At 57.4% G+C, this 26,377-nt stretch overlaps 1 protein-coding gene across 6 annotated transcripts in view; it reads left to right on the top strand.

Moving 5' to 3' along the window:
- IQSEC1 (IQ motif and Sec7 domain ArfGEF 1) overlaps positions 1-26,377 on the top strand; it is a 332,617-nt gene that overhangs the window by 241,109 nt on the left and 65,131 nt on the right. For 2 of the 6 annotated variants that reach the window (XM_060161046.1, XM_060161044.1), the window contains exon 1: positions 23,807-23,957. The exons of the other annotated variants lie outside the window; for them this stretch is intronic. In XM_060161046.1, the coding sequence (XP_060017029.1) occupies positions 23,893-23,957 (65 nt within the window). In that variant the 5' untranslated portion in view covers positions 23,807-23,892. Of the gene's footprint in view, positions 1-23,806; positions 23,958-26,377 lie in introns of those variants that run through there. 6 annotated transcript variants of the gene reach the window in all.

Genomic DNA, 26,377 nt, shown 5'->3' with positions numbered 1-26,377 from the left:
TAGCTTTGAAAGAGTTTTTTACGTATCCGGGAAAGTAACTTTCATCTCATTTTCCTCAATTAACTTCTGTCATATGTGCTGCAGATATTCTCTTTAAGTTTACTCTTTGTCTTTTTTGACTTTGTGGTATGTTTTATTCCATTTAGAAGTTTTCATTTCTATATAGTTAAATTTACCAATATTTTCCTCCATAGCTTCTGGGAATACAAATATTTATACAGTACATTTTACACAACCTTTTCACACATTATCACAGTTGATCCTCAGAGCAGCCTTTGAAAGGAGGTAAGGTGACGATTTTTATCATCAGGTCTATTTTACAGATGAATTCACATGAGGCTCAGAAAGGTGGTGGGACCTGCCCAGGCTGAACAGATTCTAAAACGCTTGCTCTTCCCAGGTCCCTCACCTGCCTTCCTGCCAGCCAGGTAACTCACTCCTGGCACTGACAACAAAAGGATGGAGTTTCTCTAGGAAAGCATTTTTAATTATTAAAACTACAAGAATCTTTCCTTCTTTTTTTTTTTTAAGTTTTTGAAATTATAAAATTAGTTCGTAGTTTTTAAAAACATAATGTCCAATGATACAGGAGAGTGTAACACAGGGTTTCGGGGGTGGGCGGGGGCTCATGCCTCGCCCTGAAAGCCCATCCCCCAGGGGGACCACTGTCTTGTTTGCTGTGAGCACCAATGGTGAGGAAGACCCACTGGGAGCTGGACCGTTCCTTATCCGTCTCTGCCCATCACCAGTGCATTGTATATTCCAGGAGCAGCTCGGGTGCTCATAAATGCTGCGAGACGAGACTGAGGTGGTCAGGCACTCACCTTAGCTTACACTCTGCAGCCCCACAGGCCTGTGTTCAAATCCCAGCTCAGCCACTTAGCCAGCCATGTGAGTGTGGGCAGTTGACTTACCTTTTTTGTGCTGCGCTGTCCTTGTCTCTGAAATTGGGATAATAGTTTACACCTCAAGTAAATGAAATTAACCTCATAAAGTGCTGAACAGAATGTCTACCACTCACCTCTGATCTGCCTGTTCCTTGGGGGGGTCCACTGCCTACTTCCACCTGGCCCCAATATCCAGGGTCATGACATTTCAGAGTGGAAAGTCAGGCTCCCTCCCGCCTCCAGAAGCCCAGAGAGGGGAAGTTCCTTGCCCAAGGTCAGAGCCCGCAGAGACTCCAGTCTCCTGACTCATTACATCACTCGCCAGGCTGGACCACTGCGGGCCGTCCCCCGGCCTCCTGTCTCGCCCCTTGTGGCCACCAGGGGGCGCGCCCTAACCCAGCCCAGACTGCGGCTGCCCTTGTTCCCACCTGGTGGGGGTCTCCCGGCTGCCCACGAAACGAAGAAGTGTCCTTAATCTGGTGTTCAGGGCTGTCAGAATCTCCCTACACACCGGGCAGCGCGCCTTCCTCTGCTTGCTTGTACCTTGGGTACAGCCTTCCTGGAGTGCCCTCCCCCTTCCTGACCCTTCCAGGCCAGGCCTTTCCTGCCTACTCCACTCCTTCCCCACGAACTGGCCCCTCTCCGAGGCCGTGCCGCCCCACCGAGGCCCGTCCCCTGCACTCAGTGGGTGCCGAGTCCATGTTTGCTGTAGGATAAGGGGCGGCGCCGGCAGGCCCGGACCCCCCTCCCCAAACTGCCAGGAGCGCGCGTCCTGGAGGGGACACAGAGCCCCACCACCGCGCTGTGCGATTCTGGCCGCTGCTTTCTGGGCCTCGGTCTTCTCATCTGAGAACTGGGGAGGCTTCGGGGACGGGGCTGGGCATGGCCGGCGGGGACCGCAGTTCTCCGTGGGAGGGGCCTGCGGCTGCAGCTCCCAGGTGTTTACCTAGGGAGTCTCGGGGAGTCTGAGCGAAAGGCCGGGGCCCCAGCGCCCCTCCGCCGCGCTCTACTGTGCGGACCCCGCTACCCGGCCTATCCCCTCGGCGGCCCCACCGACTCGGGCGCCCTCAACTGGCCGGGGTTCGGGTGACGTCGGCGGCCGGGGCGGCACCCGTCCCCGCGCCCACACCCCTGTCCGGGGAAACTGAGGCTGGGCGCGGAGAGGCCGCGCACGCCAAGGTCACTGCGCGGAGGCAGGCCGGCCGGCCGGCAGCGCTCGGGCTCGAGCTCGGGCTCCGGCTCCGGCTCGGGCTGGGGCTCCCGCGCGCCCGCCCCCCCGCGCCGTGCGCCCGCCCGCGCTCCTGCCCGCCGCGGGGACGGCGGGGACGGCGCGCGCTCGGAGGCTGCGGGCGGCCCCGCGAGGTAGGAGGCGGGCCGGCGGGGGACGCGCGCGGCAGCGGGCGGGGCGGCCAGGGCCGGGGGCCGGGGGCCAGGCCGGGGGTCGGCGGAGGCCGCGGTTCACCGACGCGCGAGCGGCTTTCGGGAACCGGGCGGGGGCGGCGGGTGGCTTTGCGGAGCCGGGCCCGGGACGAGGGCCGAGGCCGCAGTCGCGGGGACGCGGCGGGCCCCAGGGTTGCAGGGTCGGGCGCCCGCGGCGCCGGGCTCGGGGGGATGGGGCGGGGGCGGCGGCGCCGGGCTTTCGGAACCGGGACTCTGCGGTGTCGATCCCTGGGTCGCAGGAGATGGAGCCTCCGCGGCTCTGCGGATCGCTTCTCCAAAACCTTGCGGACATGGAAGGCGCGATCTGGGGGGAGGGGGGCTGAGGGTCTCTGTGTCTATACAGCTGGCTGCTTGGACTGGGAAACATGAACCCAGGTCGCGAGGGTCGCAGGGGGAAGCTGCACGCCCCCAGGACACACACTCTTTCCCTTTTCTCCCCCCTCCGCCATGCTCCCGCCTCTCCGCGGAGAAATCCTGCCGCGGGTCCAGGGTCCGGAGCCTGCGGGCGGGAGGTTGAGGCATCTCAGGAATTCGCTGTGAGCCAGTTAGACGCTCTTGGGGTGGGCTGGATGGCTGGCCCCGAATTCAGCCCTGCCCCGACCCCTTGCGTGACCTTGGGCAGCCCCTCCTCCCACTACCACGTGGGCAAGAGGCTGGCTGGCAGTCTTGGGGATCCCCTGGGTCAGACCCCCAGTGGGCGAGGAGTCGGTTTAAGGGACTGTGCCTGGGGGCCGGAAGAGCCACTGCGATCTCCGGACCCAGTCCCAAATGGGGCAGGAGGCAGCAGGAGTCTGAGAAGTGACGATGGGGCTGTCGCAGGTATCAGGACACCCTGTTCCACCTGCCAGCCTTGGGGGGGAGCCCTCACGGACCAGGGGGCTCTGACTGCGGGAAAGCCCTGCCCTGCCCAAACTAGCTGCCCCTGGGCTGTGAGGAGGCAGGGCCGGTTGCGAGAGGTGTGGCCAGGCTGTCCCCCTGCCCCCCCACAGTCACGGGGACACCCCCCTCCCAAGTTTCTGCCACGCAGTTGCCCCTTTAAATTGCTAAGCTCTCGGCTGTCACAGCTGATCTGTTTCCAGAGCAAACGGAGCAGAAAGATGACAGTGGGTGTCCCCGCCCCCGGGCCTGTCCGAGAGATGAGGCTTGCAGGCCAGCGGTCCCCTCTGCCTGGTCAGCTTTCTGCGTTTAACTCTGGGCATGCTCCGTCATGGGGTGGGTGTGGGGCACTTGCTCTGCACCGGGGAGCCCCTGCTCCGCCCGGTGGTCAGGCACCACCAGACAGCGTGCGTGCCAGCCTACACAGCCCCTGGGAGCAACTTGGAACGAAGGTGACCTGTGCTCACCCTTCCCTGCCCCCAGCTTTATGCCCGCCTCCTCCCTTGGGCTGACACGGTGGCCAAGCCTCGGAAACCATGTGTGGCCAGAGATCCCATGTGCAGCAGTTGGGTTTGAAAGGAGAGAAAAGCAGCAGCCCCAGACGCCCCAGAGACAGGAAAGGACAAGCCAAGAGGTATTCAGGGGGCCACAATGCCGCGGCCCAGCCACTGAGCATCAGCCCTAGATGGGGCATCTGGGGGCCAGTCTCCTATTAGAGACGGAGAAGCTGAGGCTAGAGAGAGGCAGGGACACATCCAAGGTCACACAGCACCCCAGTGTCCCCAGCTCTCCAGCAGTCTAGCCATCCCTGGGGAGCTGCTGCCTGGGGAAGGCTCAGAGGACTCGGTGTTCCCCCCAGCGGTCCCTGCCGTGGAGGGATAAGGAAGGGGAACCCTGCCTCCCGCACAGGTTGCAGACATTAAGTAATCTTGAGTCTCGTGAGGAGAGTTGCCACCCTCTCCCGTGGCTGCCTGCCCTTCCAGCACTTCTTTGCTCACCCCGTGGCTGCCAGCCCCACAACGACACCGTGAGCTCAGTCATGCCCCTGCCCCATTGTGCAGAGAGGGTGCCAAGGCCAAGCCAGCACTGGGACCCTCTGTGCCCTCAGCTTTCCTCCACCCAGTGTTCTAACTGCTGGGGTGCTAAGCACCTAGGCGGCCCTAGTAGAGCACAGCCGTCCTTTGTTCTCGTAGTAAGCTCCCCGTCACTGGGGTGTGCAAGCTGGAGCTGAATACTCATCGGTTAGGGAGGCTATGAATTTGACCAGACGTCTCATCACCACCCCACCCCGTCCCTCATAATTAGGCGGTAGGGAAGGGGGTTGCTTGCACCTATCAGGAGATGATGTTTCTTGCATGAAAGAGGCTGGGTGAAGGCACTGGGGCAGGTCCCTGTATGAGGCCCAGGGTTCCACCTACTGCCATTGCTCAGACCTGGTGTCCACACTGTGAAGTGTGACTCAGACCCGCTTCTGGGGGCAGCATCTTCCAGTGCCTGCTGCCTTCCCACCGGGCCCAGCCTTCAGCCTTGCCCGTCCTGGCTCCTGCAGGTATGCCCACCCCACCTGCGCCACCCAGAAACCTTTGCCCAGCCTTCACCCATTGGTGTCACCTCTTCAGCAAAATCTGCCCAGAGTCTCTGTGTCTTCCTCCCCTGGGGGTCCCATTGTCACTGAACTGGGGGGGGTGGGGACAGTGTGCAGGGACATAGGTAGGCCTGAATGCGGGACACCCGCCCGCCACTGCCTGAGCTCTTCAGTGGCCCTACCACACAAGTGCCGGCTTGGAAAGGCAGCGTGCAGGCAGCCGAGCTCTCGGTGACTCTTCGAAGAACTGAGTGTATGTGGCCTTCTGATCCTTCTGAAGTATGATTACACTTCACACCCAGCAGGCATCTTTTAAGCACCTACTCCGTGCGCGACCTTCTCACGGGGTCTCACTTGTATCAGCCCATTTCATCTTCGAAACCACAAACCCATCTGCTCATGTGTATGAAGGCTCTAGAAGCGTAATATCAAACAATGATGTCAGCCGCACGGGCCAGTGGGACCCGCTGAGAATGCTGCACGCCCCCACCCGCCGCTGGCCGGAGTCTTTTCCGTGACTTGGGCCCTAGTGTCCTGACAGCTTGGCAGTTTGCACACCCACATGGCCTGGGGAGGCGCGGGGGCTTAGGGTGCTCAGAGGGGACCGACCCCGTGAATCCACGCGGGCTGTGTGGACGGAGGTAGGAAGGCTTGCAAAGAGGTCCTGTGACCAGGTACCTGCGTTTGGGCCTCATCTGCTGCCTCTTTAGAAGGAAGTCCTGTCGGGATGACAGTCTCGTCGTCCACCAGACTGAATCCCCTGAGGGCGGAACAGTGGCTGAGGCAGCTGCGGGTCCCCAGCGCCAGGGGCTAATGTGAGACTTTGCTGTGCTCAGCTGAGGTGGATCTAAACAAGAAAAAAGGTAGTGAGTTGTCCTCATTGGAGGTATGCAAGCTGCGGCAGTCGAGAAGACTCCTGTGCCTCCGTTACGCGAGATGCCCTGGAGGGCCATTTTAGCTCCAGGGCTCCCAGAGCCAATGACTTTTTTTTTTTTTTTTAATCTGAGGACTTAGTGAAAGCGATCAGGATGGTAATATAGGTTTGGAAAAATGCTCAGTGCCAGGCTGTTTTAATAAAGCCAATTGCCTCGGGGTATTATGGGAACACTCCATTATCCGGCTCCTCCAGGATTTGGACTTGGCCAAGGGGCCTGAGGATTTGGCGTGAAGCAGGAAGGAAACTGAGAGTCTTATGGCCAATCCCGGAGCACTGGGGTCACTGTCGGCCACACTAACTTGGGAAGCCCTGAGGTCAGAGCTGAACTCCTTGTTGCTTTAGACAAGTCCCTTCCCCTCCCTGAGCTGAAGAAGTTTGAAAGAGTCCGGAAAGCACTTTGGAAATTGTAAGGATTGGGGGCCGGGAGGAGGGGCTGAAGCAGCAGATCCTGATTGCGTCAGGTGCATGGACCAGCGGAGGGCCAGCCTGCCGCTGGGATGGGTTCCAGTCCCAGCTCTCAGCTCCCTAGCTTCCTGCACCTCCGTGAGCCTCAGTCTCCTCCTCTCTAAAATGGGAGTGATGACAGGGCAGTTATGAAGGTAATTCTGGAAAGTGTGTCAATGTCATACAGCTAGTTTCCATTTTCTCCTTCGGGGATATTGAGAAGCCACTCAGTATTCCTAAGGCCTCAACGTCCCAATAGAAATGCCAGCTCTGTTGATTTTCTCATTCAGCAAACATTTATGGAGCGCCTGCGATGATAGCACAGGAGCCACACAGACAAAACGCCTTGCCCTCCAGGAGCTTTGATTTCAGCAGCAGGAGACCTGCAACAAAAAAGTAAACAAACAGAATTTCAGTGAGTGCTAAAAAGAACGAGTCTGCCCTGGTCGGTGTTAAAGCTGCTTTGCAATGGAAGGGCTCTTCCATTGTAAAGGGGGATGAGAAGGAGCCCCCCCACCCCGTCTGGGCTCCGGGAGACCTAGATTCCAGTCCTGGCCCTGCTGGCTTCCCACTTGCTGTGCAAACTTGGGCAGTTTCCTTCCTGTCTCTGATCCTCGGTTCTCGTTTGTGAAATGAAACAGCAGGTATGGCCCTCCGGCTCCGGTGCCCTATGTGGTGCTGCACTGACGTCTGCACTGCCGTCATAGCTGGGGTCCCTGCCTGTCCCCTCTGCCTGCCACACCACACATACCTTTCTATTTTAGATGTGACAGGTAACCTGTCAAACAGAAAGGCGAAAAGACAGGCATACAGCAGCTTCAGCAGAAATAAGAGGAACGCACACGTTGTGAGACCACCACCCGGGCGCCGAGACGACGCGCTGCCAGAAGCCCCCTGCCCCGCCCCGTGGGCTCCCCCTCAATGTTGCCCCTCAGGGATGCTCACCACCCTGACATTTGTGATAATACTGTTCTTCTTGTCACTGTCTTACCACCTGTCTGAACAACTCTTTACCACATGGCCTTGTTTTTATTTTTTTTTGCAAAGTATTTTATCTTATTTTATTTTTGTATTTTTTGCGGTACGCGGGCCTCTCGCTGTTGTGGCCTCTCCCGTCGCGGAGCACAGGCTCCGGGCGCGCAGGCTCAGCGGCATGTGGGATCTTCCCAGCAGGCGGACTCTCAAGCACTGCGCCACCAGGGAAGCCCATTATTTGTGACTCGTTTCTACGTGGACTTAAGCTGTAGATATTTCTTCAGGTCTGGCTTCTTCTTAAAGTCACAAGGAGCTGTTGCTTGTCCTCGTCACGGCCATGGTGTTCGTATTCCACTGCATCGCTAGGCCATGGTTTATTATCCAGTCTCTGCGATGGACACACAGGGTGTCTTCAGTTCGGGGCTGTGTTCTTGAACCTGCCCACGTCCTAGTGCACGTATGACCTCCTTTCCGGCATCTGTCTGGAACTGGGCCACACGGGACGCACATGTTCAATGTCATAGAGCAGACCAACGCTGTGGTCCTTCCGTCCAGTCGCCCCCCACTCCCAGCGGCACCACCTGTTGTCAGTCTCTGCCATCTTTGCTCTCCTGGTGGGTGTGTAATGGTTTTAATCCGCATTTCCCTGACCGCTTATGGGGTTGAGCGTTTTCCTACGGTTATTGGCCCGTTTGGATCTCCTCCTCGGTGAGGTGACTGTTCAAGCTTCTTGCCTACCTTGGGCTGTCTTTTTGTTTTCTTGTTGGTTTGGAGGATTCTTTAGGTATTCCGGATTCCAGTCCTTTGTCATTTGTATATGTTGTAAATATCTTGCATTTTTCACTTTTCCTGGGGTCTTGGAATGAACATCTTAATTTCAGAGTTCTTAATTTCTATCGAATCTTTCACTTTATTTATTTATTTTAAATTTTTTTATTATTATTATTTTTGCGGTACGCGGGCCTGTCACTGTTGTGGCCTCTCCCGCTGCGGAGCACAGGCTCCGGACTCACAGGCTCAGCGGCCATGGCTCACGGGCCCAGCCGCTCCGCGGCATGTGGGATCTTCCTGGACCAGGGCACAAAACCGTGTCGCCTGCATCGGCAGGCGGCCTCTCAACGACTGCGCCACCGGGGAAGCCCACTTTCACTTTATTTTTGTTTTGTGTTTTAAGAATCCTTTCCTACCCTGTGGTCATGAATTCACCTTTTGCATTAGATTTTTAATCTACGAGGAATTGATGTTAGTAAAGGGCATGAGTTAAGGGTCCCATTTCCCACACGCACGCATGCACGCACACGCACACGCACGCACACCCCATTTCCCAGCCTGCCCAGCGCCGTTTGGTGACATGTGTGTCCCTTTCCCCTACCTGCCCTGCCCGCCCCACCCCGCGCATATTCATACTTTTCCCGGGCAGGCAGGAGCCCAGGACCGCAGGCTCCGGCCTGGGAGCCCCGGCAGGGACAGCGCCCGGGGGCAGGGCAGGGCGGCCAGCCCTCCCCCACTGGACCAGCTGCCACTCCTGACAAACAGGTCTGTGGGGCCCGTCACGTGTCCAGCTGGCGCTGACTCGGGCTCTGGCGGATTAAGCAGGGGCTCAGGGCTTATGACCCGCACCATCCACTGCACAGACCCCCGTGAGGGCCGAGGGAGCTCAGCTCTGTGGGCTGCGGAGGAGACCCCCAGAGGCCAGCGAGGCTGCGCTGTTTGCCTCAGGAGACCCGCAGCCGGGGCACTGGAGCAAGGTAAGAGAGGGCCGGGTGGCCCTGGCTGTGTCTTCCCTGCCCAGCTCTGGGAACTTCTGTCTGGAAAATGAAGTGTCCCCCCCTCACTCCCCCGCAAGCTCTTTCCATCTGGGTCTATTGGGGGAAGTCGAGAGCCAGGAGGTGGAGGGCGGCGGCCGAGAGCAAGGACCTGCCGGTCTCAGGGCCCCGTGCACACTCACCCGGGCTCATACACACATGTACACGCACCTGCCCACCGGTTCCCGAGGGACTCCGCGTCCTCGGACCTGCCCACTGGGGGGGGGGGCGGGCGGTGGTGGCACTGCCAACCTCCAGTCTGCCTTCCAGATCCTGGTGCCTCCCCCCCTCAATGGCCGGTACCTTCGTGCTCCTGGAGTCTTGGGGCAGGGAAGAGGGAGAGGAAGTGTGTGTGCGCTGAGCACCGCCTATGTGCCGGGAACCTCCCCTCGGTGATCTTTATTCCAACCCTGCAAGGGAGGGAAGATTCGCCCATTTAATAGATGAGGAAACTGAGGCTCAGAGATGGGCTATGGCCCAGCTGGGGCCCGGGCTGGGAGGACGGTCCCCAGCATCTCAGCAGGCTGGCTACGTGACCTGGAAGTCACAGGCTCTGCTCACCCCCTGCCCAAAGGCACAGTCCCTCTGGCGCAGAGCTGCTGCTCCCTGGGGCTCTTTGAGAACTCTAGGTCCTTGCGGGGTGGGGGTGGGGGGCATCAGGGCGGGAACAAGAGCCGGCGGCTCTGGGCCCAGCTCAGCCTAGGCTAGTGGGTAAGACTTGGGCTCTGTCTCCACGTTCGTGCCATGGTGGGGTGACAATAGTAGGCCCCACCTCTCCAGGCTGCTCTGAAATGCCACCGTGCGTGAAAGGGCTTCCAAACACGTCTGCTCCCAGCAGGCACTTGGGCACTTAGCTTTTGTTTTTACAGGGAAGGTCAATACCTGAGTTCACTGCGTCCTCTGAATTTCTGAGCTCCTGTGCATTTCTTTTCTTCCTGGGCTTTATGCATGCATTTATTCCTATGAGTTTAATACTTGCTTAGGAAATACAGGCACGTGGTAAAATGTTCAACATTATAAGAGTATACAGTGCAAACGATGTATGCCCCCCGCCCCCTCCCCAGAGCAAACAGGATGAGCATTTTGGGGGTATCTGGTCAGAAATGTTCCTATGTATATATTTGTTCCCCTGCCATATTTTAAAGAGAGCACCCAGCAACTTGCTCTGCCCCTATCCTGTGACTTCCCTCTGGGCCTTTAAATCCACCCACCCGGTTAGAGAGCCTGATGGCTGCTTCCCTGCAGAAGGCGCGCATATTTGTGGAAGCTGGCCCCAGATCTTCCTCATCAGCAGGACTTGAGGGAGGCTGCAGCCTGGCACGGGGCAAACAGGGGGATTGTTGAGCTGCAAAGAACGGTCCCTCTGTGCCCAGTGAAGGCCCAGTTGGAGACCGGCTCCCCCTCCTCCCCGCTGCAGCAGATCTGGGTCTGGAGCAAGGGTGGAGCCTGGGGACCTGGCTGAGGCCCAGCCCGCTGCCAGCTGTCCATCGGGTGACCTTGAGCCGCCTCTGGGCTCCCGACTCAGTGCAGAAACCCAGGGCGCGTGGTGACCCCAGTGAGAGGACCAAGGGTCTATCTTCTTGAGGACCCAGCAAGCCACGCCTCACCCATCCCGCCCAGGGAAGAAGCGCGTGATGTCGGCTGGAGTTCTCACTGCTTCCTCTTGAGCTTTGATGGTGCTCTCTGGGAAACAGCCGAGATCAGCGCTAAGTCTCACTGATATGTTCTCTGTGGGCCTTGTGACTCCTGGACCTGCCGGCTTCTTATCTCTGCCAGGGAAAGCTCCCAGAGGGCTGGGGGCAGGGCTTTATCTCTCCCAGCCTCTGAGAAAGGAAGGCAGCAGGTGGCCACATGTGGCAACGTACCCTATGTGCGTGACTAGGAGGCTTCATCAGAAAGGCTCCCTGCCCCCTTGAAGCAAGAGCAGGATCCACCGTTGGTGTCGGGAGGGTGGCCAGTTACCCAGTGGGGCAGAGGTCCAGGCGCTGCCCGTGTGCAGATGTTCAGGTTGTGCACTGCACAAGAGCAGTTGGCAAAGGAAGAATGCACTGTTAGCAAGCCACAGGCCTGAGAGGCTGTGTCCACCAGAAGAGGGCGCTTTTTCCAAATTCACACGCAGGCCCTGCATGCTCACTAGTGAAGGAGCGGTGCCTGGTGAGGTGTCTGCTCTCCACTTACGCGGTCTCCCTCTGCTCAGTTTTCTAGAATCTCCCTCCAGGACGCTGCTGGTAAACCCAGGGGAAAGGCAGCTCCAAACACTCTCCTCTGTCTGTGGGAGCAGCTTGGGTAAACCCAGCCCAGTGGATCCTCAGAGGGAACGGGGCCATGGCTCAGAGACCATGTGCATGCATCCACATTGCAGCTCTAGCTGCTCCTGGTCAGGACTCCTCAGCAGAGACCCTCCACTTTAGCATCTGTTAATACTCCCCCCAAAGCTCAAGTAGGAAGGACCCTTACCTCTGTGCCCAGCCCCTTGAGCAGGGCCACTTTATTTGTGAAGGCGTGTTGATTTGGGGACAGGAACTCATATGAACTCATCTCATGCACATATATTTCTCCAGCACCTAGTGTGTGCCAGGCTGGCAATAAATGGTGAGTCCCACAGACGTGACTTTTATCCTCACGGAGGTGTCCAGTGAAGGAGAGGGAAATGCCCCCACGAACAGCATGGACCAGGGACTGGGAGGACTTGCTCAGTGGGGCCTGTAAGGAGGTCAGGCAAGGCTTCCTTGAAAGTGGAGCCAGGGATAAGTAGGTGAAAAGAGAGAGACGTATGCACCCGGCAGTGGGAACAGCACGTGCAAAGGCCCAGGGGCAGGAGCCAACTTGCCGGGTATGAGGCTGGAGCCAAGACGTAGGGCAGAGGCAGGCAGAGGCTGAATCCATGGGAGCTGTGGGCGTGGTGAGGAGTTTGCTGCTTATTTCTTAAGCAGCGAGGAGCCAGGGTTCGAAGCAGTCAGTGACTTGTTAGATAGAAATGTCAGTGAAATTGGGTTTGAGTCCTGGCTCTGCTTCCTGATCCAGCTGCCCTCCCTCTGTACGATGGGGATGGGGGCGGCAGGGTGGATGGTGTCTTAGGTTGTGCCGGAAGGAGGAGATCTGAATGAGGAAGCTTACCGTGGGGTCCAGAGGCTGCCTCAGCTGCCCCTCTGGGCACCTGCCCCGTGGCTGGGCACCTCCCTGTCCAGGAGGCTTGGGGCTGGGAAGGCCAGATTGCAGTTCTCCAGCAGGGCGACAGGTGGCGCCAGCCCCTCAGAGGTGACCGGTGGGCTGGCCCAGCAGGGACCAGCGCAGGTCAGGTGGGGTTGGGTCTAGCTCTTGTCAGGCCGGGGCGGGGCCACGCTTCCCCCTGCCCTCACCCGCACCCCAAGTGGCACCCAGACTGCTGGTTCGGTGGCTCCAGCCCGCAGTTGCCAGCACCCCGTCTTTCATCCCCTCCGAGGACCATCCATCAGTTGTGACCTGAGCTGACGTTTTAAGCCGATCTAAATTTGCCACCAAGCCTGACAGGGGGACAGCTGGGTGAAACCACCCTCTGCAGGGGAGTACTGCGGTCCAGATCTCCGCTGTGCAGCCTCAGCCAGTGAAATGCAGATAATGAGGTACCCCCTCCCAGGGTGGGCGTGCGTCAGCACACACTGAGTGCCCAAGGAATGTTGGCCCAGCCAGGGCTGGGCACCCAGGAGGCCTGCAGGGCCTGGCAGTGCCTCCCCTGCTCCACCGGGGCCCCCGCAACTGGCATGGGGGCTGGAAGCACAGGGAGCCGACGTGTGTTGAGTGAAGACGTGCCCTACCCACCAGAGGCTGCGCCCCAGAGTGGGAACGCTCACACCTGGCCCATCGCTGGTATCACATCCCGGCTCCCCGAGGCTGGTGTGTGATCTGGCATCTTGGGCAAGTGCTTTGGTCCTTTTGAGGCCTATTCCTTCTGTAAGATGTGGACGGTACCCTCTCTGTAGGTGGAAGGATTGCTTACCCGATGGGAGTCCCTTGGAGCACCCAGCACCGAATTGGTGCTCAGGGAAGGGCACCCACTGCCACTGGGAGTGCAACCAGCCATCCCTGCCTCGGAACCATGGGTGGTCACTAAGGGAGACCAAGGGCAGAAGCTGGAGCCGCGATTGCAAGCAGCCTACAGCAAGCTGGCTGACCAAAGCAAGAGGGAATTTACTGGAAGGTAGCGTTGTCCCCAGACTGCCCAGGAAGGACAGGAAACAGGCCCGTACACAGGGCCCCTCCTGAGGGCAGGGGGCAGTTTCCTCTAGGGATGCCCCCTGGAAGGGGTGCCTACTTGTCCGTGGTTGGGTGCCTGCAGGCAGAGCCGAGCCCTGTGAGAGGCCCACCGGGTGCAAATGCCCCCAGGACGGGGCACTGCGGGAGGGAAAGGAGGGATCCTGGAATAGGACGTGGCCTTGAGGGAAACCGCGCAGGCCCAAGCCCAGCACCCCCAGCGCTGGCTCTCTGTCCCTGGCCCCCGTGCACCCCGCTGTACTCGATATGGGTTCCTCTTCACCAGCGTGATAATTACTGGACACATCGCTGACATTGAACAAATTGTTGTGTGCTTGTAATTACAAATTACGTTTCTAACACTCCAGGGGGTTCCAAACCTTGATATCTGTGCTATTAACACATAAATTACAGTCATTTATGGAAATTACCAGAGAGACCAGAATTGTCTGTGGATTGCGCTGTGTAAGAGATGCTCATTGGTGGATGTGCTCCAGGAACCTGGAGGGGCCCAGCGTGGGCCTCGAGCTTTACTATTTCATGGGGTCAGATTCTATTCCCAGCCCTAGACTTTTTTTTTAAATTAATTTATTTAATTTATTTACTTTTGGCCGTGTTGGGTCTTCGCTGCTGCACGTGGGCTTTCTCTAGTTGTGGCGAGCTGGGGCTACTCTTCGTTGCGGTGCACGGGCTTCTCATTGTGGCTTCTCTTGTTGTGGAGCACGGGCTCTAGGCACGCGGGCTTCAGTAGTTGTGGCATGCGGGCTCAGTAGTTGTGGTGCGTGGGCTCAGTAGTTGTGGCTCACAGGCTCTAGAGCACAGGCTCAGTAGTTGGGGCGCACGGGCTTAGTTGCTCCGCGGCATGTGGGATCTTCTCGGACCAGGGCTCAAACCCGTATTTCCTGCATTGGCAGGCAGATTCTCAACCACTGCGCCACAAGGGAAGCCCCTCAGCCCTAGACTTTTCACACATGGTCCCCCAGGTCGGAATCCCAGCTCTGCCACGACCAGCTGAGTGGCCTCCAGCCACTAACCTCTCTGTGTCTCAATTTCCTTATGGACTAAATAACGGGACTTGATGAGTGATTCCTAGAGATACCGGCCGTCCAGCTGCAGGCACCCGCCTCCGCGCAGGAGGTGCCCCCGGGGGCCTTTTCTCCTCACTCACAATGCAGGAGGTGCACAGTGAGGCAGCAGCCAGGTTTTGTTCCCAAGAGGAGGGAGGGGACCAGGGCCCTGGAACCCCGCCTTCAGTCCCCCTGGCACCAGACAGCCCTCCCCAGCCTTAGGTTGCTGTGAATTCCTTATGTGCTTCAGGGCGTTATTTCTTGCTGCAGAGAGTGTACTCTCAGATTCCTGGGTGTCTGGAACTGTAAGACCCAGGCCACAGGTGGGCGTGAAATGATTCCAGGTGAGCCGTAGATGCTGCATTGGGTGACACGGAGCCAATCATACGAACCCGGGAGAAAGCTATTCCCCTCCTGGAGTTCTTTTAGCCCCTCCGATTACACTGAGCCCAGAGTGTTGGTCAGGGCTAATATCTCTTTAATGCCTCTTTATCACTCCAAAAAAAGCTTAATTCTATTTCCTTATTTTATAGGAAGTAATGTGTCACATGGTTAAACAGTGAAAGATATAAAAGGCTACAAGACAAACAGTGAGCCCTCTCCCAGCCCCAGCCCCCCAGAGGTAAACACCATCCAGAGATACTTTGTGTGTCTATCAGCGTGTGGTGTGTGTGTGTGTGTGTGTGTGTGTATTCTTCTTCCCTTTTTTGTTAGGTACATACAGCATTCTAAGTTTAGCCTTTTCACTTATAATATATCTTGTATCTCATTCCCTACCAGAACATGAAGAGCCTCCTTCTTCTGTTTTCTGGCTGCCCTCTGTAACGTGGATTCTCGATACTTGCTAATCTCTCTTTTAAAGAAAGACAGAGCAAGCCTCAAGCATAGGCCTTCTTCTGATAACAAGATCTGAGCAGGATTTTATAACAGTGTATTGGTTTGGGTGATTTCTTTTTATGGGAAAATTCAATTTATGCTCAGCGAGACTGGCTTTTCACAGATGGAGCAGATACAACGTGCGCCTGATACGAAGAATAGTATTAAGTACTTGGTATACAGGTGCTTATGTGGTTGTTGGGAAAACTAACCTGGGGATAAATCCAGGCCAGTTCTGCCGGCTTCCTCCCCAGCGACACACACCCATAGGATGAAACCCCAGCCCCATCCTCTGGCCTCATTCCTCACAGCACACCCATCCCCACACTTCACACTCCCATATATGCTGTTCCCTGTACGTGGGGTGCCCTTCAGTGAACTCCCGTTCATGCCACAAATCCCAATGTAGGCTTCACCTCCTCCAGGAAGCCCTCCCTGATGGCCACCCCATCAGCTCGCAGTCATTCCTGCTTCTGTGCCAGGTTGATCCCATGGTTGCATTGATCACCCACTGTAGTGCCCCTGGCACAGTACGAGATCCTCAAACTTCTGCAGATGTCAGAATCACCTGGAGGGTGAGAATGTACATTTCTCAGAATTCCCAGCTGGGACTGCGGTTGCTGCTGTTCTGGGACCATACTCTGAGAACTGCTGGTGGAGGGGCAAGGACACAGCATTCTCCTGGGTTCTCCTCCCGGCTCCATCATTTATGGGCTGTGTGTCTCTGGACAAATTACTTACCCTCTCTGGGCTTCAGGGCCTCTGTGAGAAACTGAGATGTGACCCCACCTTGTAGAGAATTGCGTGAACGTGTTTGGAAGCAGGGCTGGCACCGACCGATGTGAGTTGCCTCCCACCCCCTCCCCACCGAACTTCCCGAGGGCAGGGCCCACATCTGATGTGTCTCGGATGCTCTGAGACACCCAGGCTGTGCCTGGGGGGCAGCTGCTGGTCATGTTCAGGAACGCACATGTGCCGGTGATCTATTTATTCAAATAGTGAATCAGATGTTGCACATCTCCCGCACCCATTGATTCCAAATCTGTGGAGCTGGGTCAGGCTGGTTGAAGTCTTCCTCCCACCGGGACCAGAGAAGGGGTTGTTTAAATCGATAACGTAAAGACGATTGCAGAGGGGAATGTTTAACCCACTTAAGAGAAGCTGTTGTTTTCGGAGCACTTAGTGGCATCCGTTTGCAAAACAGGCGTCCCAAGCACTTGTTATAAATGAACGCTCTATTCATTAAAGCAGAGGGCCACTGAGGCTCGGCTGGGCTGGCCCTTGGTAGCGGTGTGGGCATGACAGTTAAGAATCAGTGCCGCCAGCGGGGTGGTCCATGGCAGGGCAAAGCCTAGCAGCCCCCTCTCTGCCCCTTTTAGTGCAGGTGGGCCCTGCAGGTGAAACGCAGCTCCTGGGAAAGAAACCCAAATGCCTCAAGAATGGTCATTCGCTTTGCCCCAGGGCTACCTCTCTTTAGAGAATCTTTAGCTGACAGGTTCCTTAAGTACTGGGCACCCTGGTTATGAGAAGCAGTGTCTCTGAAAACCAGTGTCATGAGAAGAGGGGCGTTGGCCCAGACTGAATAGGACCAGGATGTGAGTGGGTAGCATGGAGGGGGCTGGCCCCGCGGCTGGCCCTGAAGCGGAATGAATCTGGTTCTACATGATTTGTTTGTTCATTGTTTATTGAGCACGTGCTGTAGACCAGGCGCCTTCCGGATGCTGGGGACACCGTGGTGACCCTTCATTCTGGTAGAGGATAGACAGTAAACAAGGGAACAAGTAATCGAGCCAGATAAACAGGCGGTGAGATGGGCTTTAAAGGGAATTAGACAAGATGGAGAGAACGGGGGTGTGCTTTACCGGGGGGCGGCTTAGGCTGTTCTCAGGCACAGAGAGTGGGCACGGGGCAGCCCTAGAACAGTCTGGAGCCAGTGTCTTGGAGCTGTCCCCGAGGGAGGGACTTGGCATAAGCATACCCTCCCTCCTTGAGATCTGGCGGTGGCTTCCTTGTGCCACCAGCCAGGAAAAGAGGGTTGAGTGTGAGGGGCACTTCTGATTGTGTCCTGGGGCTGGCAGGGCTCCCTGACAGGGAGTGTGATGAACAGGGTAATTTCGGGGCTGAGGGGGCTCAGGGAGGAGACCATCACTGGTGAAAGCAGTTCAGCTTTTTGCTTCTGAATTTCTTCCTGATGTTGTCAGGCCCCTTGAACCCTGCAAGAAGTCTGGCCAATGGCCATTTCCCATCCACTTGAATAGACTCATAACTCAAGCGGCCGCACTTAGAAGACGCAGGTCTGTTTTCTGCAGGCCCTTTCCCCGGGGCGTCAGGGCAAGCAGTTCCGCTCACCTGGCTGGGCCCAGCAGAGGGAGGAGGGCGGAGGGGGTGTTCCCCACGAGTGCCCAGACTAGGGAGGGATGCGGTGAGCACGGTCTCACCTGTGGCCGCCACCCACATCTTCCTTCACTTTTATAACAAACCAGCATCTGCTGTGCAGCAGGGGTGACAAGTGCTCTGGGGATCCAGGCTAGGAGGTCTTCTTAGAGGAGGTGATCGTTCTTGGCTGTTCTGTTGACTTTGTCAGTCACTGAGGATCGTCGTGCTAGGTTTGTCAGAGCTCCACAGAGCCACCCCATCCCATGTGGGGTTTTCTTTCTTCTTGCATCTGACCCTGTGTCCCAACCATGTGGTTCCATGACTGTAACCCTCCTGGAGGAGCTTTCCCAGGCCCTTGCAGGACTGTTCACCCATTTGTCAACTGTTGGCATTAATAACAACTGCATCGAATTTTTAGCGTTCATTTAAAGACCACAAGAAAAGAGCTCCGTACACTGCCAACCACGATGGTTCCCTACCTCTGTGACTTCCTTTGCCAGAGCAGTGGGAAGGAGCTGAGGAAAGGATGCCCTGTTCTTGGCCGTGCCCCAGACTGACTTGGGGACTGTAGGACTCAGGTTCCTCATCTGAATAAGAGCAGGCTGCACTGGGTCACTGGGTGACTCCTTCCGGCTCTCAACTTCTAGGGTACACTAGCGTTAAGGCCGCTTTCATCTCACCAGCGTGGGTCAGATCTTGGCCAACGCAAGTACCAGTGAGTTTTTTGTGGTTGGGACCCATTTCCCCTGGTGCCAGGACAGGTGTCTGAAACCAGGCCGGTTATGTGAAGCAGTAGTCGCACCTGAGCCCCACCACTGGGAGAGTAATGGAGTGCCATTGTCCCTGCCCTCAAGGTGCCCACAGTCTGGGTGAGGGGTTCTCGCTTAGCCTAGGGGGGTGGGGGCACTAGGGGAGGCTTCAAAGAGAAGGTGACATTTGGGCTGGGCCTTGAAGGTTGAGTCGGAGGTTGCCAAGCAGATGAAGAGGGCAACCCAGGAAGTGGGAACAGCATAAGCAAAGGCACTGGGGCAGGAAAGTGCTTCGTGCATTCTGGGAGTCACTGTATGGGAGGGATGGTAGCTGGGAATGGGGCTGGAAAGAGTCGGGGGCTAGATGTCACCCAGGTAGTACCTGAGCAGGTAAATCGTCTGGTTCACGGTAAACAACCCTACACCACCTCCGGGTGACCGCAGGCTCCCGAGATAGGTTATCCCAGGGTCATTTCGTTTACTTTGTTTAGTAACATAAGGGAAGTCCGTGATTTGCAGAGGTTTCTATGAAAACTGTTGAAGTGTTTAAAATAACTCGGCGCTTAATGAGAGCAGCTTTATTTACCTGGGAAATTTCTCCTCTGGGGGGCTGACTGGGCTCCCAGAGAGGTCACGCTACAGAGTTCTCTGTTCTGTGCAGTGTCTGTGGTTTTTCATGGCATCCGACACTCAGATAAATAAGTTCCGTTCCATACGGAACCCACAACTCACCCACACGCAGGCTGTATGCTGGACAGTCCCTATCCCTGCCATGCCATCCCAGCAGCGGGGGCTTGTGGCCTGGCAGGTAGGACGCTTGGGTCAGGGTCACTGTTTCTAGGACCTGGCCACACGCCTGCGCTCATCCCTTCGTCTCTCTGGGCCTCAGTTTCCCTGTCTGTGGAGTGAAGGATTGGGCTGGAGGGAGGGTCACAGAGCTGTGGCTGTGACATGGGGAGGATCCTTTCAGTGATGCGAAGAGTAACTTAGTAGTGATCAACAGACACTAGGAGGGAAGCTCGGATGGGCTTGACCATAACCTGTTTTTATGGCTGTCATAGGACACAACCTCTCACAGAGTGGCCCAAGAGGCGGCTTCAGTACAGTCTGGCCTTTGGGGCCTCTGCAGACTGACTCTGGTGGGCTTCAGAGTCTCCTAGAAGATGCTAGAAGACCTGTAGTCCCTTGGATTGTTACGTCTATCATGGATTTCTTCATTTCCCTGACTTTTAAAACAATTATTTAAAATTTTGCAAACACTGTAGTTCTAAAGTGCTCCTTCCTCCTTCCCACCCTGTGTCCCAAGCTTAGAGGGCAGAGCCGTGTCCCCAGGAATCTCTGGAACCCCCGTTTCCCTTCCCAGAGGCAGCCACCAGTACCCGTTTCTTGGGTCTCCTTTAAGAAACAGCCTATGAGCGTATCATGCTACATAAGCGTACTAGTATGTTTTATTGTCTGTACATTTCACACTTGTCTGCACTTTTTGTCACGATGTTGTGTCTCAGACCGTTTGCTGCAAGTGTGTACAGTGCTGCTGCCGTTCTTTTAACGTAGGGCTCCTCTGTACCGCAGTTTACATAACCAATTGACAGATGTTGTCTGTGTCCTTCTCCGCGTTCTGCTGTTACAGACAACTAACACCCTTGGCCCTGCGTCTTTGTGCACCTGGGCAGGTAGCTCTCTCTGTAAGTGTCTGTTCCGAACAGTGGATGGTCCCATCTTGTGGCCCTCTGTCTGAAGGTTGCCTGGCCCGGCCCTATCGTTTCGATCACCATCTTCCCCATGACTCGTGGACTCTCTTTCCCAGATCTCGTCCGCAGCCCTGACGCAGGGAACTGGGGGTTGGCTGAACAGGCAGAGAATTCACGTGGAGCTAATGCAGAACTCCCTCAGGGGAGCTTCATTATGTCAGGCTGACAGAACTTTTCTGTGGAGAACTAGACAGAAATATTTCAGGCTCGCGAGCCCTAGTCTCTCTTCAACTTCGTTGTGGCACAAAAGTATCCGTAGACAATACATAACGGAATGAGTGTGACTTTGTTCCAATAAAACTTTATTTAAAAAAGCATGCAGGGGGCTGGACTTGCCCCCAGGCCTTAGTTTGCATTTGATTGATTTGCCTGGGCACCTCGGTGTCCCAGCCCTATAGTGGGCACAGGGGATGCTGCAGAGAAGGACGCAGGCCAGCTCTGCCTGGCAAGGACAGCACAGTTCCTCTGCCCCTGGCAAGGAACCGGGGAGCATGTAAAGGGAGTTTCTGGCTTGGATTGGGGGCCAGTCAGGGTGGCTTTCTGGGTAAAGTCACATTGAAAGCTGAAACCCAAGTCCTGGCTACCAGCCAGCACAGTGGGGAGTGTTGCTTGAGGTTCGGCGAGGGCCGGAAAGAGGAGCCAGACCAGGCCTCACAGGAGGAGGCCTCTGGGAGACGGACTGCAAAGGTTGGCCTTTGGGGGCATGCGTGCCACATGTCTGGTCAGAGGAGAGCAAGGAGGCAGTGGAAGGCGGGAGGCTGTCAGAGGCCCAGGAGATGGGAATGGAGTCAGGTTGGGGGCATGTGAAATGGGCCAAGGTAAGTAGGTTAGGACTGAAACCCAGGTTGATACAGTGAAAGTCAACATTTTCATGCACTTCTGGCATCTTCCAGCCTTTTAGGTGGGCTCCTACTCACCTCTCAAGGCCCAGCCTAAATGTCCCTTCATCTTTGGAGCCTCCTGTGGGGCAGAGTTATGGGCGGCTTCCTCCAGACTGTCATAACATCATCCCCTGGGACACTTGTCACGGCAATGTCTCCCCACTGTGCCTCACAACAGCAGCCTGGAATATGCGCTGATGCATGTTTGCTAAATTAAAGGAAAGGGCACGGTGGATTAGCCAGCGGAGAGGCGGCTGATGAGCCTGGCTTTACAGCTAAGGAAACTACGGCTCAGAAGCCTAAGCAGTTTGCCCAAATGGCACGTGTAAGACTTCTACCCAGTCTAGTCATTTCTGCCCAGCAGAAAAATTGGCTTTCTCTACCTCTCCAGGCTTGGCTTTCTCACTTGCCTCACGATTCCTTAAATTATTAATCTGTGAGGAAATTAACTGAGAGCCAGAAGCAGAAGTCACACTCTGCAGGAAGATAAAAGGAGAGAATGAAAGAGGCATTTGGTTTCCAGAGACTCCATCCTCTGGTAGTCCAAATGCTTACAGGGAGACTCAACGCCCTTTTTCTAAATCCCAGCCGGAACTATGTCGCCAAGACTATCCTGGCGGGCGGTGAGGCCCTGGGCCTGGAGAAGTGCCTGGAATTCTTGGAGAATCCGGGTCGTGAGGCGGTCAGAGCCCGTGTCTGGAGCGCTCCAGCAGCTGAGGGGCGACGCTCTTGGCTCCATTTATTACAGCCTATTTTTAGAGGGCAGTTCAAGTGGGGGTGGGACTTCTCCACCCCCCTCCCCAACTGGACTGTTTCAACCCTATCAACTATATCCCCTCCCATCTCCCCACCCCCAGCCAGCATGCAGCATGTGAAGGTCTTCTCCTTCCAGAACACTGTGTGGAGGGGCTTTTGTCCATCTTGATTCCAGCCATCCTAGTAGCCGTGAGGTGACACCTCACTGTGGCTTTGATTCGCGTTTCCCTAATGACTAGTGACGTTGAGCAAATTTTCACGTGCTTATTGGCCATTCATATATCTGTTCTGGAGAAATGTCTGCTCAGGTCCTTTGCCCATTTTTAAATTGGGTTATTTGCCATTTTATTATTGAGTTGTAAGAGTCCTTTATCTAGTATGGATACTAGACCCTTATTTGATGCATAATTTGAAAATATTTTCTCCCATCCTGTGTCTTCATTTATTTTTATTTTATTTTTTTCCGAATGATGACCTTTATTGTTTAAAAGAAAAATGCTCCCACGCGTCTGATTTCGTCTTTACTTAGGGCTTTAAACACCCAGCTGGTTGTTTGTAGAGCCGAGGCCGCCTGTGCACCCTGTAATTTTTCCAACCTCGCAGGTCAAGGCCCCGGCGGTCACGGGGTCAAACAACGCCAAAAGGCCTCCGCCGTCTACGAGACCCACTTGGGGACCCCTGGCCGCTCAGGTGGCGCGCGGGACTTCCTTCGCGGGTCTTCATTTATTTCTAATGTAGCAAAGAAAACATCAGAAGTGAAGAGGAGGCATGTGGAGATGGGCTGTGGATTCCTGCTCAGCCTCCCGCCTCGGAACCCTGGAGCACTAAACTGGCTCTAGGGCTTGCCCTTTCCCGGCCGTAAGCAGGGCCAGCCCAGCCCTCTCCCTTCACTGTTCTCCACCCGCCCCAGTTCCCCATCTGGGAATAATGCTCCTCAACGGGCCCGTCGCACCACCCCTTCCAAATGAAAGAGTCAGAAGGGCACAAGCGGATGCCCCTGCATGCGAGGCTTCCCACAGCTTCCTGACCCCTGCAGACCTGCCAGCTGCCTGGCCCTCCAGGAGATGTACCTGCGGGTGGGGCGGCCCAGGACAGGTGGGGTTTTGATCGTGTCTTTCTGCTTGAGGTCTCCCAACTACATTTGGGCATTCCACAAGTGTGGGTGCTGGGCACTGTGCCTGCCTTCAAGGAGCCGGAGGACAGACGATACAAAAAATGTGCGAACTGAGAACAGCGAGGTGCGATTGCTTCTAGGAGGGAGAGCTGTGCAGCCTGGGAGCCTCTCAGAGTTAACCCCGGTAAACTGAGCCTCAGTTTCCTCTCCTGGAAAGTGGGGTCAGTAATAACTCCACCTGCATCACAATGTTGTCTTGAGGACCAAATGTCAGTAAAAAGCTCTAAAATGCTAATTAGTATTACTTTAAGCTTGCCGTGGGGGTCTGGAAGTTGTCTCTGGGTGAGGGGAGGGCGAAGGGTTGGGTGGGCTTAGGGAGAAAGCAGCAGCTTCCATCAGATCCTCCCCCAAAAGTCCCCTAAAGGGTATCCCCAGCCTCAGGCTGGGACCCACTCCCCTATCTCCAGGGCAGGGGTGTCAGAGCCCAGACCCGCACTGTCTGGGAAAGCAAAAGCCCCGTTTTATAAACTGAGGCCAAAGTCAGGAGTGGCAGAGCTTGGCGCCGTTGGCAGAGTAGGCTGCAGTTGGCTGGTTTGGGGTTTTGTATTTGTTGTGCTTACACGCTTGGGAGGGACATATGGCTACTGGGGGCTCCGTCTTGGAGGGAGGGCGCAGCCCTCCCAGGAGAAGGCCCATGTCTGGGACAGGGTATGATGCCGCCTTGGGAGAATCCCGCTCCAGCTCGCGGCCCCGCCCCTCGCTCCCTCCCGCCCGCGGCACGGCCCCGCCCACGGCCCCGCCCTTCGCCCCTCCGCCCGCGGTCCCGCCCCTCGCGCCTTCCTCCCGCGCCCGCGCCCGCGCCCACGGCCCCGGCCCCGCCCCCGCCGGGGCCACATTCCTCCGGCCTGGGCTTGCGCTGCGCCAGGCGGGCGGCGGGCGGCGGCGGGGCGGACTCGGCTGGCCTGTGGCTCGGACTTGGGGTCGGGAGCGGCGGGGACCTGCGGGTGCTGGGCCGGGCGACCCGAGGTGGTCGCGTGGCGGGCGGGCAGGGCGCGGGCGGTCGGGTGTCGGCCCGGGTCCGGCCGCCGCTGGCCCGGCCTGGGTCCCGGGCGCCCGGCCCCGCCAGCTCCCTCCACGGCCGCCATGTGGTGCCTGCACTGCAACTCGGAGCGGACGCAGTCCCTGCTGGAGCTGGAGCTTGACAGCGGGTAAGGGCCGGGGCGGGGCGACCGGCTGAGCGGGGTGGGCTTGTGCGGTCGTGCAGCGCGGGTCCAAGTGAGTGTGAGCGAGGGGTTGGGGGGCTCCGGGGGCAGCGCTCCCCGTTAGTGTGCGTGCGGGCCAGGAGCGGCCCGAGAACGGGGGAGGGTGTGCGTTCGCGCTCGTCAGCGACTGTCGGATGGGAGCCCGTGTGGGCGAGTCTCGTGGGGAGACCACTGGGAGTTGGTATCCGGCGCAGGCGGCCCGCAGGGGCCCGGGAGTTTGTGGGAGGGAGCGTGGTCAGCGGGCGTCTGTGCTGTGTCTGGTGGCAGGCCGGCGGAGGTGTCAGGCCTGTTGATGCTGGACCCTGGGCCTGTGTCCGCTCTGTCGGGAGGCCCCCGGGGAGAGTGTGCGGGGCTGTGCGCAGGTGCCCGGGTGTGCTCTGGCGGGGACGCCTGGGAGTGCACCGGGGCACCTGGAGCAGGAAGGTCGAGTTCTACGTGGCTGCTGCTGTGTCTGAGCGGGGCTGCGAGGGGGCCGCTGGTGGGGTTGGGGGCGTCTGTTGACGTGTGTCTGGTGCGGCCCGGGATGGAGTCTGGCGGGCATGAGTGTGTGCCCTAGAGATCATCCCTCTTCTTCTTCGGGGCCTGCGGGTGGCTGGCTGAGCGTCCAAGGGCCTGTGTTTATGGAGAGAGAGGGAGAGAGTGTGTATGTGCTGGGAATATCGATTTCCTCGCTCTTCCCGCCAGCATAGCTGCCCCCTGAGCTGTCTGCAGGCCCCCCGGAGGAGCAGGGCTGTGGGGCGGAGGGGATTTGTTGACAAACTGTCCTGGCTTGTGTCGGGCCCCTTGCGGCGGGAGCCCACCTTCAGCCGTTTGATCTCTGAGTTCAGAAATTCTGCAGCGTGTGTCTGGCAGCTGCGCTGAGAACGCATGTATGTTCCTCTCCGCGCCCCCCAACCTCACCTCAGGGGCCGAGGCCCTGGGACTGAGGCTCCACGTGGGGTTGTGGGGTGTGGTTCCCAGGGACCATGGCTACTTGCGTCTGGGGCGGAGGCCAGGCAGGCTGCAGCTGCAGGACCAGCTGTCTGGAGTCAATGGCATCAGTCCGAGAGCGGTGTGGGGGTGGGGGGTGGGGGGGGGTCATGATATTCGCATCCCACACGTGCCGGTGCCGCTGCCGTGCGCAGCTGTCCACCCCGTATTCCTTTGCATTCTTGTCCTTGCGGTACCGCATCCCCATGTTGCAGGGGAGCAAACTGAGGTTGAGCCTTCTGTTGTCAGCACCAAGGCTCTGTGGTGTGAGTGCCTGCTGTATACAGTCCCTGCTCTAGGCACTGGGAACACAGCAGTGAGCAAAACTCAGAGGCTTTGTACTCCTGGGGCCACAGGCTGGCGGGGACACGGTAGTCGGCATGCTCTGCTGGCTGGGCCTCCTCCATCACCAGCAGAGAGAGCCTGAGGAGTCTCTCCGTCCGTTAGGACTTGTCCAGTGCCACCCTTCCCGTTGGGATGTCCGTGGCCACCTCTTCTGCATGTTCCTACGTCCTGCATCTCTTCTCATTGGAAGTCCCTCTGTGTAGCCAGTCTAAATCTTCCAGATATAGAGAAGCCTGCTTGGGCCCTTTTGTGGTCAGAGCTGGTGATGAGCAACTGCTCCTTGGTCTCCACCGGGCCAGGTGCCCTGGAGATTAAGCCCTACTCAGGCCCAGCCCGCAGCTCACCCTCGGGCCTCCGAGCAGGTGGGGCCCATTTGCTGCGGAGTGCCGGGGGAGGGCGGGAGAGGATCAGCGCAGCCCTGGCCTGTGGTGGCTTAGCAGGGTGCTCCTTGGGCTGGCCAGCTTGCCCCCAGCCCAGAGTCCTTCCGGGAGGGCCATCTCCCCGTCTCTAAACACAGAGAGGACCCAGCAGGCTCCAGAGGCCTCGGGACACCCCCAGCGTGTAACAGGTCCAAGGCAACCTGTCCCGGCACGGCCGCGCCCCCCGGCCAACAGCATGCCTGGCACCTGTCCTGGGTGCTCTGCTCTTCGAGCCTCTCCCACCCTACCTTTCCACATGGGCACATAGAGGCAGGGAATCCAGGGATATGACCAGAGCATTATAAGGCGAGCCCAGAGTAGAACCCACACGATCTGTTGGAGGCCTGCGGAGGGTCCCTGCCAGCCCTGCCGCCATCCTTGGGCTTTCGCTCAAGGAAGTCGGACTCTGAGCTGGTTGTGCTAATATTTACACAGCTTTGGTTCCGAAACACGGACAGGACTGCCGGCTGCACAGTCAAACAGCGTGATGACTAGACAAATAGGTCCTTCTGGAAGAGTATGGACAGGGCTCCAGGCGCTCAGTATACACGTGTGCGCGTGTACGGGTGTTATCTGGCTGGGCTCTGGAATGTGCCATCGTGGTTTGCTGGGAGAATCCGTGGGTCCAGGGCG

The sequence above is a fragment of the Lagenorhynchus albirostris genome, chromosome 10 (assembly GCF_949774975.1).
Source record: "Lagenorhynchus albirostris chromosome 10, mLagAlb1.1, whole genome shotgun sequence".
Taxonomy (NCBI): Eukaryota; Metazoa; Chordata; class Mammalia; order Artiodactyla; family Delphinidae; genus Lagenorhynchus; species Lagenorhynchus albirostris.
The sequence above is the reverse complement of the archived record's forward strand: the minus strand, read 5'-3'. Positions and strand labels throughout refer to the sequence as shown.